Source organism: Pseudorasbora parva, chromosome 13 (assembly GCF_024679245.1).
Source record: "Pseudorasbora parva isolate DD20220531a chromosome 13, ASM2467924v1, whole genome shotgun sequence".
Classification (NCBI taxonomy): domain Eukaryota; kingdom Metazoa; phylum Chordata; class Actinopteri; order Cypriniformes; family Gobionidae; genus Pseudorasbora; species Pseudorasbora parva.
In genome coordinates, this window is record NC_090184.1 from 46,687,167 (window position 1) to 46,704,719 (window position 17,553).

Consider the following 17,553-nt stretch of genomic DNA (forward strand, 5'->3'; position numbering starts at 1 on the left):
TTTGAAACACGAATCACGTTTCTCTGAAAAATGAACGTGGGTGTGAATTTGCATGCATCATGAAACCAAACAGAAATAAACGCGTGCAAAGCGCTCTTTCTCAGAGCACAGCCAGTATATTTCTCTATTTGTATGTAGTTTGTGTTTTACACATTTTCACTATTATATTTTCCTCAATTTGTGTTTGAGAAGATTATGTGCAGAGAAGTTGAAATGTCCGTTTATGAAAATAGCCGCCCACATGTAAAAGTAGCCTCAGTATATTTTATTTCACGGTTTGTTGTCACAACTTGATGTATTGTTTGCGTTTGTTTTTAATGCTCAAATTATAATATATTTATCTGAAGAAAAATGTTTGTTTCAGTGTTACTATATAACAATCTTTCTATTTACTTTATTACTTGAACTTTTTTGGACACATTATCAGTAAATAAAATACACCTGTTTTCACTCAAAACCCTAGAAACGCCTAGAATAATGTTATAATAAATGGCTATAACTTGCTGAGGGATTGTTACATGTAGACAAAATTTCATCTGGAAGTGTAAAACAACTAAATCTAACTTTCTAAAGGAAAAAATCCAAACTTCATGAAGTTCTGTTCGAGTTCACAGTAAAAACATCACATTTTTGCTGCCATTTTTCTTGAAATTATATTAATTTAATCCATTCTCAGAATAAATAAATGTAAAATTGGGACATCAAATGAGCTAGATGGAAACTTCAGGTTCTCCTGTTTAAAATGATATATAGCACTTGATGCTAACTGCTAGAATGGGGGAGAAAAACAAAGAAAAGTAGAGGCACATCAGGCGCCCCAAAAATGTTCTAGGTCTTTAAGGGTTAAGTGTCTACTTTTATTTGTGTACACTCACAAATTAATCAAACTAAATGTTGTGCTTTTTGCTAATTATAAAACATTCTCTCTCAATGAAGTCCATTGTGATGCTCTTCAGAAAATGAACTGTCACTTAGTGAATACTTGTCACACACACAGGAGACACACGTCTAAAGAAGCGAAATGTCAGCACGTACTGAACCACGAATGCCGTCTTAGTACACGATGTAACTACAGAGGTGTGAAGTATTAAATAGGAAAATATTGAAAGTCTTTGGTCATTTTTGAGTGAGATGCTATTGGTCTAATCAGATTTCATGATCTATGCTAAGCTATGCTAGAAGTGCTACCTCCCGACCTGGAGATCGGCAGAATGGATTTGAAAATGGTAAAAACATGTTGGAAATGTGTTGGAAAATGAGCCTATTTACACCAAACCTGGACTGTTCCTTTAGTGTGTTTATAAGCAACTGGAAAAAGCACAAATGTCAGAGCAAGTCCGGGCCCCAAAACGGTGCAGACACAAACCTTTGCGATGAAATAATCCCAGATGCTGAGCTCCGGCGGCACGAAGCGCTCCTTACAGACGGATGTTCCGGAAGTTTCCATCACAGGAGTGGGACTGAGCGGAACGTCGGGAGCTTCTCTGGAGTTACTGCGGGATGAAGAGCGGAGGCGAAAGCGCCGCTGCTTCTGCTCCACATCCTCCACTGCACACACACATCAGTCGCTTTAGTGAGACAATCACAACAAAACACTCTCACACTCTATTCACACTCACAAACCGCTCCACACTGCAAACAATGCTCTTTTTACTGAGTATTGTGTCTTGTTTCCAGTCTAAATATCTAAATATTCTTAAATCAAGATGCATTTACTAGATCAGTAAAACGACATGAGATATTTTAGCGTGTTTTCTGTTTGAATTAAGATTATTTTTCTCACCCCATTGGCAGATTATTTATCTTATTTTAAGCAAAAACTCTCTTCATTTTGAGTAATTTTTTTCCTAAAACAAGACTTTTACTTTTTCCAAAACAATTACTTTTGCTTGTCTAGTCAATGCGTCTTAAAGTAAGAATTGTTAGATGTTTGGACTAGAAACAAGACAAAAATACTGAGTAAGAAGAGCATTTATTGCAGCACACACACCTTTGATTTGGCACACACTAGATGCAATGTCCTAAAAAGCATAAACGTGGCAGTATGAAGCCGAACCTGAGGGTGAGCTGAGTTTCTCCGCCACGGGAACGCGAGCACCGCCGCCGAACACGGCTAACCAGAGCTTAGCGTTGAGCGGGTGAGCGATGATGCGGAAGAGCTCGTGGGCGGAGTGTGTGGCCAAGCCATGGACAAACAGGCTGAGGAAGACTGCAGTCAGGATCTCACACAGGAGCACCGACAGCCCAGGCTGGGTCTCATCTCCAGATGCATTCAGCAGCTGCATCAGGAAACTCACACCTGCACACACACACACACACACACACAGGTCAGTCTGGAGGCTCATGATCGTGGTCAGTGCGGGGTCAGAGGTCACAGAGACGGTGCTTTACCGGGCCACTGTGCAGGAGGAGTGTTGGGTAAGATGGCCTCCTCCATGCTGACGCTCCTCACTGGGGGCTGATGGGTAAGCAGGACGCTCTGGTAGGTGATGCCCGTGAACGGATTTACATGGCTGGGGAAAAACAGATCGACATGATGAGCATCGTACAGATATTTGAAAGATTCAAGCAGTTATTATATGCATAAAAACCCTAGAAGGATTATACTGCTATACACTGTGGACGAGTCTGGGTTTGGCCGTCGCCAGGAGAACGGGACTCGCCTGACTGCATTGTGCCAAGTGTAAAGTTTGGTGGAGGGGGGATTATGGGGTGGGGGTGTTTTTCAGGGGTTGGCCCCTTAGTTCTAGTGAAAGGAACTCTTAATGCTTCACCAAGACATTTTGGACAATTTCACGCTCTCGTCTTTGTGGGATCAGTTTGTGGACGGCCCCTTCCTGTCCCAGCATGACTGCGCTCCAGTGCACAAAGCGTCGCTCCATAAAGACATGGATGAGGAGTTTGGTGTGGAGGAACTGGACTGGCCTGCACAGAGTCCTGAGCTCAACCCGATAGAACAGCTTTGGGATGAATTAGAGCGGAGACTGAGAGCCAGGCCTTCTCGTCCAACATCAGTGCCTGACCTCACAAATGAGCTTCTAGAAGAATGGGCAAAAATCCCCATAAACACACTCCTAAACCTTGAGGAAAGCCTTCCCAGAAGAGCTGGAGCTGTTAGAGAGGGGGGGCCGACTCCAGATTAAACCCCACGGGTTAACAATGGGGAGCTCATGCGCCGTCACAAATGAATTGCTCACAATAAGATCTATAATATGCATTTAGAAAATATCTAGGGTGAATGGTCACTCTATGCTAAAATGAAAAACGCCTTTATCTCTTGAATCCCATTCCTTCACTGTCTGGAGAAGAGCAATGTGAGGAAGACGATGTGGGTTCGAGACGACACGAGTGAGTTAATGATGCTACGCTTTTACTAATTACTGATAAACAGATTTAATCTGCGGCGACGGAGGAGAAATGTGCAAAAGGCCAACATTCACTTGACCAGAATCGGCTTCCTCTACAAATGTCACACTGCAAAAAATGCTCTTCTTATTCAGTATTTGTGTCTTGTTTCCAGTCAAAACATCTAACAATTCTTACATCAAGATGCATTTACTAGATCAGTAAAACGACATGAGATATTTGTTCTTGTTTTCTGGGGGAAAATATCAAAATGAAGAGAGTTTTTGCTTAAGACAGGCAAAATGATCTGCCGATGGGGTGAGAAAAATCATCTGATTTCTTGTTTTCGTCCCAATTTTGATTTTATTTTCAACAAAATAAGCTAAATGGAACTAAGTGGAACGACATTAGGGAGAGGAGTTAATGACATACATTTCATTTGTGGGTGAACTAACCCTTTAATCATTACTTTATTAGTCTAATTGGGTGGGAAGAAACCAATGCCATAATCAGAAATAATATACATATTTAGCAAAGTAAGAACTAATACTACAACTAAGAAACAAAAGTGTCGGCTACAAAGATGCACAAGTCAGGATTAGTGTAAAGATGGGCGTTAAATGTCATGAGCAGCTCGCCAACACGGCACTTTACTTCACTAAATCTTTTTGTTTCGAATTGTTTCGTTTAAAAGTGGACATTTCAAGCTTTCTATACTCATATTCCTCATGTGTGTGTGAGGAGAGCAGCTGCGGAGTTTGGGTTTATTAATGAGACGAGAAATGAAGAGAGTTTTAGCTTAAAACAGGCAAAATGATCTGCCAATGGGGTGAGAGAAATAATCTGATTTCTGTTTGGGACGAAAACAAGAAATCAGATTATTTTTCTCACCCCATTGAAAGATCATTTTGCCTGTTTTAAGCTAAAACTCTCTTCATTTTGATTTTATTTTCAACAAAACAAGAAAAAATATCTCATGTCGTTTTACTGATCTAGTAAATGCATCTTGATTTAAGAATTGTTAGATATTTAGACAAGACACAAGTCAAAATGACTGAGTAAGAAGAGCATTATTTGCAGTGTAATCGCTGATAAACAGATTTAATCTGCGGTGACGGAGAATAAATGTACAAAAGGCCAACATTCACTCGACCCGAGTCGGCTTCCTCTGTAAATGTCATGTCGGGCCGAGCGCCGAGCGTCACATCCAGAGGTCATGCGCTCATTATGAGTCTGAACTATTACAAGACGAGCAAATGTGGCGAAGAGAAGGAGAAACGTTCTGTAACATCAAATCAGGTGAAAGCGTTCCCTCCAACATCTTAATTATTTAAGCATATCTGAAACGACACACTAAACATGGAATATTTAACATAGAGTTTTAAAAACAAATCACATGCCTTCTTACAGACTTGGAATAGTTTTATGGACCTAATATAAACCCTTTGACACATGTCTTTGTAATTTACAATGCAATGTATTCATACTTACCATTTATGTCCTGTTATTTTATCTCAGTTATGAATGACTATCACAAACTGGACTCGATGTATGTTCTCATGTATACTCTGATGCTGCCTAATATTATTTTATATTAAAGGGATAGGGATTAAAGGGATTCCTTCTTCTGCTGAACACAAAGGAAGATATTTGGAAGTTTGTATATAAGCAGATTTTGAGCCCCATTGACTACTATAGGGAGTGCATAATTATTAGGCAACTTAACAAAAAACAAATTTATACCCATTTCAATGATTTATTTTTACCAGTGAAACCAATAAAACATCTCAACATTCACAAATATACATTTCTGACATTCAAAAACCAAACAAAAACAAATCAGAGACCAATATAGCCACCTTTCTCTGCAAGGACACTCAAAAGCCTGCCATCCATGGATTCTGTCAGTGTTTTGATCTGTTCACCATCAACATTGCGTGCAGCAGCAACCACAGCCTCCCAGACACTGTTCAGAGAGGTGGACTGTTTTCCTCCTTGTAAATCGCACATTTGATGATGGACCACAGGTTCTCAATGGGGTTCAGATCAGGTGAACAAGGAGGCCATATCATTAGATTTTCTTCTTTTATACCCTTTCTTGCCAGCCACGCTGTGGAGTACTTGGACGCGTGTGATGGAGCATTGTCCTGCATGAAAATCATGTTTTTCTTGAAGGATGCAGACTTCTTCCTGTACCACTGCTTGAAGAAGGTGTCTTCCAGAAACTGGCAGTAGGACTGGGAGTTGAGCTTGACTCCATCCTCAACCCGAAAAGGCTCCACAAGCTCATCTTTGATGATACCAGCCCAAACCAGTACTCCACCTCCACCTTGCTGGCGTCTGAGTCGGACTGGAGCTCTCTGCCCTTTACTAATCCAGCCACGGGCCCATCCATCTGGCCCATCAAGACTCACTCTCATTTCATCAGTCCATAAAACCTTAGAAAAATCAGTCTTGAGATATTTCTTGGCCCAGTCTTGACGTTTCAGCTTGTGTGTCTTGTTCAGTGGTGGTCGACTTTCTGCCTTTCTTACCTTGGCCATGTCTCTGAGTATTGCACACCTTGTGCTTTTGGGCACTCCAGTGATGTTGCAGCTCTGAAATATGGCCAAACTGGTGGCAAGTGGCATCTTGGCAGCTGCGCGCTTGACTTTTCTCAGTTCACGGGCAGTTATTTTGCGCCTTGGTTTTTCCACACGCTTCTTGCGACCCTGTTGACTATTTTGAATGAAACGCTTGATTGTTCGATGATCACGCTTCAGAAGCTTGGCTATTTTAAGACTGCTGCATCCCTCTGCAATATATCTCACTATTTTTGACTTTTCTGAGCCTGTCAAGTCCTTCTTTTGACCCATTTTGCCAAAGGAAAGGAAGTTGCCTAATAATTATGCACACCTGATATAGGGTGTTGATGTCATTAGACCACACCCCTTCTCATTACAGAGATGCACATCACCTAATATGCTTAATTGGTAGTAGGCTTTCCAGCCTATACAGCTTGAAGTAAGACAACATGCATAATGAGGATGATGTGGTCAAAATACTCATTTGCCTAATAATTCTGCACTCCCTGTATAGTAGGGGAAAAAATACTATAGTAGTCAATGGGGCTCAAAATCTGCTTATATACAAACATTCTTCCAAATATCTTCCTTTGTGTTCAGCAGAAGAAGGAAACTCACACAGGTTTGGAACAGCTTAAGGCTGAGTAAATTAGGGATGAACTATCCCTTTAAGAATAAGAATATTTTCATTGTTCTGATTGTTATGCTATATTGTGTATCAATAAAAAACAAAAAAAACAAATCAGGTGTAGATGAGACAGAAACACACACCTGAAGCTGTGGCCGTCACAGAGACACTGGTAAATGCAGGCTGACAGGGAAGCTGCGAGTGTGTGCATCACGTAGATCTGCCACAAGAGGAGACGCGTTAGAGGACACACACACACACACACACACACACACACACACACACACACACACACACACACACACACACACACACACACACACACACACACACACACAGAGAAAATCAGGCTCTTCCTCAGAGCTTACGTCTGGTTTATGAGCACAAATATCTGCCAATAGAGGCAGAAACATCCTCTGGTTTCGCCTATTTTGACTCCATTGGCAGATATTTGCTCTTCTTTTAAGCACAAACTCACTTCATTTTTCAGACTTAAACCCCTCAACTTTTACACTGCAAAAAACGCTCTGGTAAAACATTAGAATAATGATCATTAGTTAACATTAATTAATGTATTAACTAACATGAACCATGTTACACCATGTTAGCAGTTCATGTGTGTTACTGTATTAGTTCATCTTTGTTAGCGTTAGCTTATATAAATCCAGCTGGTCATGGTTTGTTGATGTTAGTTCACAGCGCATTAACTAATGTTAACAAGATTGGAATAATGTATTAGTAAATGTTGAAATTCACAAAGATAAATAAATTCTGTAGATTTTTCTGTAGGGAGCGGGCGGGAAGGGGTGATTTGAGCGGGGATACGGAGCAGGGCAGAGTTTTGGAGGATTTTTAGATTAAAAAACACAATTAAAAACGGACACAAACATGGCGAGGACAGTGTTTACAGGATATGAGGCTATTGAGTTTATCTTTGACACTTGGAAGGCGGCTGAGAGGGAGTCTTCAGACCCACAGACTGCATATTCAGATGTGGAGGAGGCATTTGTTGCTATCCCTGATCTAGACACGGATTGGTGAGTGAAGCTTGTCTTTTCTATGCTGAAACTGTGAGAAATGTCGGGGAAGTAGGCATAGACTCAATGTTTTAGTTCAAAATACCACTGCTTCGCGCATCATAGTGTGTGTGCGTGTGTATGCGTTGCATGTGTATGTCCGTTTATGTGTTTACATGCACTACATTCATGTGTTTGTGTGTGTTCATGTGTTTGCGTGTGTTCATGTGTTTGCGTGTGATATGTGTTTGCGTGTGTTCATGTGTTTGCGTGTGTTCATGTGTTTGCGTGTGTTCATGTGTTTGCGTGTGTTCATGTGTTTGCGTGTGATATGTGTTTGCGTGTGTTCATGTGTTTGCGTGTGTTCATGTGTTTGCGTGTGTTCATGTGTTTGTGTGTGTTCATGTGTTTGCGTGTGTTCATGTGTTTGTGTGTGTTCATGTGTTTGCGTGTGATATGTGTTTGCGTGTGTTCATGTGTTTGCGTGTGTTCATGTGTTTGCGTGTGTTCGTGTGTTCATGTGTTTGCGTGTGTTCATGTGTTTGTGTGTGTTCATGTGTTTGCGTGTGATATGTGTTTGCGTGTGTTCATGTGTTTGCGTGTGATATGTGTTTGCGTGTGTTCATGTGTTTGCGTGTGTTCATGTGTTTGCGTGTGTTCATGTGTTTGCGTGTGTTCATGTGTTTGCGTGTGATATGTGTTTGCGTGTGTTCATGTGTTTGCGTGTGTTCATGTGTTTGCGTGTGTTCATGTGTTTGCGTGTGTTCATGTGTTTGCGTGTGTTCATGTGTTTGCGTGTGTTCATGTGTTTGCGTGTGTTCATGTGTTTGCGTGTGTTCATGTGTTTGCGTGTGATATGTGTTTGCGTGTGTTCATGTGTTTGCGTGTGATATGTGTTTGCGTGTGTTCATGTGTTTGCGTGTGTTCATGTGTTTGCGTGTGTTCGTGTGTTTGTGTGTGTTCATGTGTTTGCGTGTGTTTGTGTGTTTGCGTGTGTTCATGTGTTTGCGTGTGTTCATGTGTTTGCGTGTGTTTGCGTGTGTTCGCGTGTGTTCATGTGTTTGTGTGTGTTCATGTGTTTGTGTGTGTTCATGTGTTTGCGTGTGTTCATGTATTTGCGTGTGTTCATGTGTTTGCGTGTGTTCATGTGTTTGTGTGTGTTCATGTGTTTGCGTGTGTTCATGTGTTTGTGTGTGTTCATGTGTTTGTGTGTGTTCATGTGTTTGCGTGTGTTCATGTGTTTGCGTGTGTTCATGTGTTTGCGTGTGTTCATGTGTTTGTGTGTGTTCATGTGTTTGCGTGTGTTCATGTGTTTGTGTGTGTTCATGTGTTTGTGTGTGTTCATGTGTTTGTGTGTGTTCATGTGTTTGCGTGTGTTCATGTGTTTGTGTGTGTTCATGTGTTTGTGTGTGTTCATGTGTTTGCGTGTGATATGTGTTTGCGTGTGTTCATGTGTTTGCGTGTGTTCATGTGTTTGCGTGTGATATGTGTTTGCGTGTGTTCATGTGTTTGCGTGTGTTCATGTGTTTGCGTGTGTTCATGTGTTTGCGTGTGTTCATGTGTTTGCGTGTGATATGTGTTTGCGTGTGTTCATGTGTTTGCGTGTGTTCATGTGTTTGCGTGTGTTCATGTGTTTACATGTGTTTGCGTGTGTTCATGTGTTTGCGTGTGTTCATGTGTTTGCGTGTGTTCATGTGTTTGCGTGTGTTCATGTGTTTGCGTGCGTTCATGTGTTTGCGTGCGTTCATGTGTTTGCGTGTGTTCATGTGTTTGCGTGTGTTCATGTGTTTGCGTGTGTTCATGTGTTTGCGTGTGTTCATGTGTTTGCGTGTGATATGTGTTTGCGTGTGTTCATGTGTTTGCGTGTGTTCATGTGTTTGCGTGTGTTCATGTGTTTACATGTGTTTGCGCGTGTTCATGTGTTTGCGTGTGTTCATGTGTTTGCGTGCGTTCATGTGTTTGCGTGTGTTCATGTGTTTGCGTGTGTTCATGTGTTTGCGTGTGATATGTGTTTGCGTGTGATATGTGTTTGCGTGTGTTCATGTGTTTGCGTGTGATATGTGTTTGCGTGTGTTCATGTGTTTGCGTGTGTTCATGTGTTTGCGTGTGTTCATGTGTTTGCGTGTGTTCATGTGTTTGCGTGTGTTCATGTGTTTGCGTGTGTTCATGTGTTTGCGTGTGTTCATGTGTTTGCGTGTGTTCATGTGTTTGCGTGTGTTCATGTGTTTGCGTGTGTTCATGTATTTGCGTGTGTTCATGTGTTTGCGTGTGTTCATGTGTTTGCGTGTGTTCATGTGTTTGCGTGTGTTCATGTGTTTGCGTGTGTTCATGTGTTTGCGTGTGTTCATGTGTTTGCGTGTGTTCATGTGTTTGCGTGTGTTCATGTGTTTGCGTGTGTTCATGTGTTTGCGTGTGTTCATGTGTTTGCGTGTGATATGTGTTTGCGTGTGTTCATGTGTTTGCGTGTGTTCATGTGTTTGCGTGTGATATGTGTTTGCATGTGTTCATGTGTTTGCGTGTGTTCATGTGTTTGCGTGTGATATGTGTTTGCATGTGTTCATGTGTTTGCGTGTGTTCATGTGTTTGCGTGTGTTCATGTGTTTGCGTGTGTTCATGTGTTTGCGTGTGTTCATGTGTTTGCGTGTGTTTGCGTGTGATATGTGTTTGCGTGTGTTCATGTGTTTGCGTGTGTTCATGTGTTTGCGTGTGATATGTGTTTGCATGTGTTCATGTGTTTGCGTGTGATATGTGTTTGCGTGTGTTCATCTGTTTGCGTGTGTTCATGTGTTTGCGTGTGATATGTGTTTGCGTGTGTTCATGTGTTTGCGTGTGTTCATGTGTTTGCGTGTGTTCATGTGTTTGCGTGTGTTCGTGTGTTTGTGTGTGTTCATGTGTTTGCGTGTGTTCGTGTGTTTGCGTGTGTTCATGTGTTTGCGTGTGTTCATGTGTTTGCGTGTGTTTGCGTGTGTTCATGTGTTTGTGTGTGTTCATGTGTTTGTGTGTGTTCATGTGTTTGCGTGTGTTCATGTGTTTGCGTGTGTTCATGTGTTTGTGTGTGTTCATGTGTTTGCGTGTGTTCATGTGTTTGTGTGTGTTCATGTGTTTGTGTGTGTTCATGTGTTTGCGTGTGTTCATGTGTTTGCGTGTGTTCATGTGTTTGCGTGTGTTCATGTGTTTGTGTGTGTTCATGTGTTTGCGTGTGTTCATGTGTTTGTGTGTGTTCATGTGTTTGTGTGTGTTCATGTGTTTGTGTGTGTTCATGTGTTTGCGTGTGTTCATGTGTTTGTGTGTGTTCATGTGTTTGTGTGTGTTCATGTGTTTGCGTGTGATATGTGTTTGCGTGTGTTCATGTGTTTGCGTGTGTTCATGTGTTTGCGTGTGATATGTGTTTGCGTGTGTTCATGTGTTTGCGTGTGTTCATGTGTTTGCGTGTGTTCATGTGTTTGCGTGTGATATGTGTTTGCGTGTGTTCATGTGTTTGCGTGTGTTCATGTGTTTGCGTGTGTTCATGTGTTTACATGTGTTTGCGTGTGTTCATGTGTTTGCGTGTGTTCATGTGTTTGCGTGTGTTCATGTGTTTGCGTGTGTTCATGTGTTTGCGTGCGTTCATGTGTTTGCGTGCGTTCATGTGTTTGCGTGTGTTCATGTGTTTGCGTGTGTTCATGTGTTTGCGTGTGTTCATGTGTTTGCGTGTGTTCATGTGTTTGCGTGTGATATGTGTTTGCGTGTGTTCATGTGTTTGCGTGTGTTCATGTGTTTGCGTGTGTTCATGTGTTTACATGTGTTTGCGCGTGTTCATGTGTTTGCGTGTGTTCATGTGTTTGCGTGCGTTCATGTGTTTGCGTGTGTTCATGTGTTTGCGTGTGTTCATGTGTTTGCGTGTGATATGTGTTTGCGTGTGATATGTGTTTGCGTGTGTTCATGTGTTTGCGTGTGATATGTGTTTGCGTGTGTTCATGTGTTTGCGTGTGTTCATGTGTTTGCGTGTGTTCATGTGTTTGCGTGTGTTCATGTGTTTGCGTGTGTTCATGTGTTTGCGTGTGTTCATGTGTTTGCGTGTGTTCATGTGTTTGCGTGTGTTCATGTGTTTGCGTGTGTTCATGTGTTTGCGTGTGTTCATGTATTTGCGTGTGTTCATGTGTTTGCGTGTGTTCATGTGTTTGCGTGTGTTCATGTGTTTGCGTGTGTTCATGTGTTTGCGTGTGTTCATGTGTTTGCGTGTGTTCATGTGTTTGCGTGTGTTCATGTGTTTGCGTGTGTTCATGTGTTTGCGTGTGTTCATGTGTTTGCGTGTGTTCATGTGTTTGCGTGTGATATGTGTTTGCGTGTGTTCATGTGTTTGCGTGTGTTCATGTGTTTGCGTGTGATATGTGTTTGCATGTGTTCATGTGTTTGCGTGTGTTCATGTGTTTGCGTGTGATATGTGTTTGCATGTGTTCATGTGTTTGCGTGTGTTCATGTGTTTGCGTGTGTTCATGTGTTTGCGTGTGTTCATGTGTTTGCGTGTGTTCATGTGTTTGCGTGTGTTTGCGTGTGATATGTGTTTGCGTGTGTTCATGTGTTTGCGTGTGTTCATGTGTTTGCGTGTGATATGTGTTTGCATGTGTTCATGTGTTTGCGTGTGATATGTGTTTGCGTGTGTTCATCTGTTTGCGTGTGTTCATGTGTTTGCGTGTGATATGTGTTTGCGTGTGTTCATGTGTTTGCGTGTGTTCATGTGTTTGCGTGTGTTCATGTGTTTGCGTGTGTTCATGTGTTTGCGTGTGATATGTGTTTGCGTGTGTTCATGTGTTTGCGTGTGTTCATGTGTTTGCGTGTGTTCATGTGTTTGCGTGTGTTCATGTGTTTGCGTGTGATATGTGTTTGCGTGTGTTCATGTGTTTGCGTGTGTTCATGTGTTTGCGTGTGATATGTGTTTGCGTGTGTTCATGTGTTTGCGTGTGATATGTGTTTGCGTGTGTTCATGTGTTTGCGTGTGATATGTGTTTGCGTGTGTTCATGTGTTTGCGTGTGTTCATGTGTTTGCGTGTGTTCATGTGTTTGCGTGTGTTCATGTGTTTGCGTGTGTTCATGTGTTTGCGTGTGTTCATGTGTTTGCGTGTGATATGTGTTTGCGTGTGTTCATGTGTTTGCGTGTGTTCATGTGTTTGCGTGTGTTCATGTGTTTGCGTGTGATATGTGTTTGCGTGTGTTCGTGTGTTTGCGTGTGTTCATGTGTTTGCGTGTGATATGTGTTTGCGTGTGTTCATGTGTTTGCGTGTGATATGTGTTTGCGTGTGTTCGTGTGTTTGTGTGTGATATGTGTTTGCGTGTGTTCATGTTTTTGCGTGTGATATGTGTTCGCGTGTGTTCATGTGTTCGCGTGTGTTCATGTGTTTGCGTGTGTTCATGTGTTTGCATGTGTGTGATATGTGTACATGAATGTGTTGGCAAGTGTGTAAGTAATTATTTTTTATTACTACTTCATTGTTATTTGGTTGTGTTTATAACTATGTTTTTGTTTCGTTTTTTTACAATTTTGTTTTAACTAATGTATTATTTTATAATGGAAAATACATTTATAAATATATTGTGAGTTTGTAACACAAGCTTGTTTTGTTTTTTCCCCAGTGTGGCTTCCACAGAAGCAAACGGGCCTCCACAACAGCAGCTCAGAGGGGCTGTGGGGTAAAGAAAAAGCCTCCTGAGGGAAAACTCTGCCACATGAGTGTATATATGTATTATAGTTTATTCTTCAAGTTTAAAGTGTTAGATTCTTTCGTTCAGTGGGTTACTGATTTTTTCTCTATAAAAAGCAGTAAAATGTATTCCCGTGTTTGCATTTTTTGCCTATTTATATTCTATTTTCAAACGTGCCACATACAGTGAGGGTCAATAACTGTAATTTATTGAAAGCCAGTTGTCGTCTAAAAAATAACACCCTGCACTTGAGGTTAGCACATTCTGTTATAATTCTACAGTCAAAAATATAAAATATGTGAAAACGGCCCTTTTTAGCTTCAGGTTCTAAAGGGTTAAGCAAAAACTCTCTTCATTTTGATTTTATTTTCAAGAAAACAAGAAAAATATCTTATGTCGTCTTACTTGTATAATAAATGCATCTTGATTTAAGAATTGTTAGATATTTGGACTGGAAACGAGACAGAATGACTGAGTAAGAAGAGCATGTTTTGCGGTGCAGAGCGCGCTCGGATCTCATCAGAAATATCTTCCTCTGTGTCTGAAGACGAACGAAGGTTTGGAACGACATTAACTGATTATCATTTTTGCGTGAACTGACCCTTTAATATCTTCATTTATTTTGCTTCTGCTTTATTGAAGAGTCTTCAGATATTGGTTCTGTAATGTGTGGATGATGTTCTGCTGATCTTTACCTCGTTGTTGACGACGTCCGGCTGCGGCGGCGCGTCGAGAGCGTTGATGGTGTGCAGGATGTCGTGCGTGAGATTGGTGAGGTGCATTATGGGATTGGCCACCACCGTTTTGGAGTTGGCGGTCCATGCCAGAAGAAGAGGAACAGACACATGCTGCGGAGCGGGAACAGAGATCTGCAGACCGTCGTCCTGATGAGACACACACACACAATCTAATTTAAAGCAGTGTTAGCATTCAAACTTATTTAGTTTAAGGGTTTGTTCAGCCAGAAATGTAAATAGTGTGATTAATGATTCGGATCGTGAGTCAAACTGCTGAAATCATGAGACTTCGGCGATCCAAATCATGAATCGATTCACTGACTCATAACGGTTCAAATCATGAATCGATTCACTGACTCATAACGGTTCGAAGCTTTGTTCTGAAATCGGCCATCACTATATAAGTCGTTATTTAGTGTTTTTGCGCACTAACTCTATTCTGGCCTCTTCATCAATGATTGTAGAGCCGCTGTAGTGAGATGGGCTTTGTAACGACGTCTTTAGTGCCTTTATGGGTCTTGAGAGAGGAAATGACATTGGTGTCAATGAAGGCCTTTCTGAGCCATCGGATTTCAACACTAATATCTTCATCTGTGTGTGAAGATGAGCGGAGGTCTGACGGCTGGCCAACCACATTACATTTTGATTTGATTTTCAACAAAACAAAAAATGAATTTTCCTTATCTAGTAAATGCATATTGATTAAGAATTGTTAGATATTTAGACTAAGTAAGAAGAGCCTTTTTTGCAGTGTACCTGCTGAGACTCCTGTAGCAGCAGAATGAGCTCCATCCTGACAGAGGCCAGTCCTCCGCCGTGAGAGCCGTGCAGACTGCAGTAGCTGAGGAAGATGCGGAGCAGAGGCTGGTTCCTCTTCAGCCAGAGCCGGCGCCGCCGCTGGAGCTCTCGGGCCCGATCCGGCTCGCCGTGGAGCTCCAGATCCTCCAGCCGGATGCCCTCGGGCAGGAGCTCCAGCAGAGGGTTATACCCACAGCATTCCTGCAGCGCCGCCACCTCGCGCTCCAGCCAGTGGCACAGCTGGTGTCTCAGCTTTCCTCCATCCAGCTCGTAGCCCGTGGAGAGCGTGCGGAGCTCCGTGCTGAGGACCTTCAGGCAGGAGCTGAACTTCAGCCGGGCCGCCAGGATGTCCTCCGTCAGGGGCTGTCCAGCGGCAGAGCAACCAGCGGCGGAGGAACCTGCGGCAGCCATTTTAAATAATTATTAACTCATTTTGAGTTATTTGTTCCCAAAACAAGACAATAATTTGTACTTCACTGCAAAAAGCGCTTTTCTTACTCAGTATTTCTGTCTTGTTTCTAGTCCAAACACCTGAACACTCTTAAAACAAGAAGTATTTATTAGACAAGCAAAAGTAATTGTCTTGTTTTGGGGAAAATAACTCAAAATGAAGAGAGTTTTTGCTTAAAATAAGATAAATAATCTGCCAATGGGGTGAGAAAAATAATCTTAATTCAAACAGAAAACAAGATTATTTTTCTCACCCCATTGGCAGATTATTTATCTTATTTTAAGCAAAAACTCTCTTCATTTTGAGTTATTTTTCCCAAAACAAGACAATTACTTTTGCTTGTCTAGTAAATACTTCTTGTTTTAAGAATTTTTGGACTAGAAACAAGACAGAAATACTGAGTAAGAAGAGCATTTTTTGCAGTGGGCTTCATGTTGTTCTGTTTGGGGTCTGAACATTTTGTAAAAAAGGCTCAACATGCTGCAATCAAGATATGTTGAGATTAAATCCTAACGTGTTGAGAATAAAATCATAAAATGTTGTGAATAAAGTTGAAAAAATTTGAGAATAAAAAAAATCATAAAATCATAAAATTTGGAGTATAAAGTTGTCGTGTTTCGAGAAAAAACCTGTTAAATTTAGAGATCAGATTTAAAGAATAAAATAATTTTTAAGAATAAATCCTAAAATATTGAACATAAAATCATAAAATGTTGAGAATAAAATCATATAATATTGAGAGTAAAATCATAAAATGTTGAGAATAAAATCATAAAATGTTGAGAGTAAAATCATAAAATGTTGAGAGTAAAATCATAAAATGTTGAGAATATTGAGAGTAAAATCATAAAATGTTGAGAATATTGAGAGTAAAATCATAAAATGTTGAGAATATTGAGAGTAAAATCATAAAATGTTGAGAATATTGAGAGTAAAATCATAAAATGTTGAGAATAAAATCATATAATATTGAGAGTAAAATCATAAAATGTTGAGAATAAAATCATAAAATTTTGAGAATACTGAGAGTAAAATGTTGAGAATAAAATCATAAAATGTTGAGAATAAAATCATATAATATTGAGAGTAAAATCATAAAATGTTGAGAATAAAATCATATAATATTGAGAGTAAAATCATAAAATGTTGAGAATAAAATCATAAAATTTTGAGAATACTGAGAGTAAAATCATAAAATGTTGAGAATACTGAGAGTAAAATCATAAAATGTTGAGAATACTGAGAGTAAAATCATAAAATGTTGAGAATAAAATCATAAAATGTTGAGAATAAAATCATAAAATGCTGAGAATACTGAGAGTAAAATCATAAAATGTTGAGAATACTGAGAGTAAAATCATAAAATGTTGAGAATACTGAGAGTAAAATCATAAAATGTTGAGAGTAAAATCATAAAATGTTGAGAATACTGAGAGTAAAATCATAAAATGTTGAGAATAAAATTATATAATATTGAGAGTAAAATCATAAAATGTTGAGAATAAAATCATATAATATTGAGAGTAAAATCATAAAATGTTGAGAATAAAATCATAAAATGTTGAGAATAAAATCATAAAATGTTGAGAATAAAATCAAAAAATTTTGAGAATACTGAGAGTAAAATGTTGAGAATAAAATCATAAAATGTTGAGAATAAAATCATAAAATTTTGAGAATACTGAGAGTAAAATGTTGAGAATAAAATCATAAAATGTTGAGAATAAAATCATAAAATTTTGAGAATACTGAGAGTAAAATGTTGAGAATATTGAGAGTAAAATCATAAAATGTTGAGAGTAAAATCATAAAATGTTGAGAATACTGAGAGTAAAATGTTGAGAATATTGAGAGTAAAATCATAAAATGTTGAGAGTAAAATCATAAAATGTTGAGAATACTGAGAGTAAAATCATAAAATGTTGAGAATACTGAGAATAAAATCATAAAATGTTGAGAATAAAATCATAAAATGTTGAGAATAAAATCATAAAATGCTGAGAATACTGAGAGTAAAATCATAAAATGTTGAGAATACTGAGAGTAAAATCATAAAATGTTGAGAATACTGAGAGTAAAATCATAAAATGTTGAGAATAAAATTATATAATATTGAGAGTAAAATCATAAAATGTTGAGAATAAAATCATATAATATTGAGAGTAAAATCATAAAATGTTTAGAATAAAATCATAAAATTTTGAGAATACTGAGAGTAAAATGTTGAGAATATTGAGAGTAAAATCATAAAATGTTGAGAGTAAAATCATAAAATGTTGAGAATACTGAGAGTAAAATCATAAAATGTTGAGAATATTGAGAGTAAAATGTTGAG

General features: G+C 39.6%; 1 protein-coding gene across 1 annotated transcript in view; it reads right to left on the reverse strand.

Annotated features, from left to right (window-relative positions):
• The window catches only part of dmxl1 (Dmx-like 1), a 101,097-nt gene that overhangs the window by 35,101 nt on the left and 48,443 nt on the right, over positions 1–17,553 (reverse strand). The window contains exons 26-31 of the mRNA XM_067414619.1: positions 14,726–15,165; positions 13,928–14,116; positions 6,681–6,757; positions 2,392–2,513; positions 2,057–2,299; positions 1,367–1,548 (exon numbers count right to left, since the gene is read on the reverse strand). Of these exons, the coding sequence (XP_067270720.1) occupies positions 1,367–1,548; positions 2,057–2,299; positions 2,392–2,513; positions 6,681–6,757; positions 13,928–14,116; positions 14,726–15,165 (1,253 nt within the window). The remainder of the gene's footprint in view (positions 1–1,366; positions 1,549–2,056; positions 2,300–2,391; positions 2,514–6,680; positions 6,758–13,927; positions 14,117–14,725; positions 15,166–17,553) is intronic.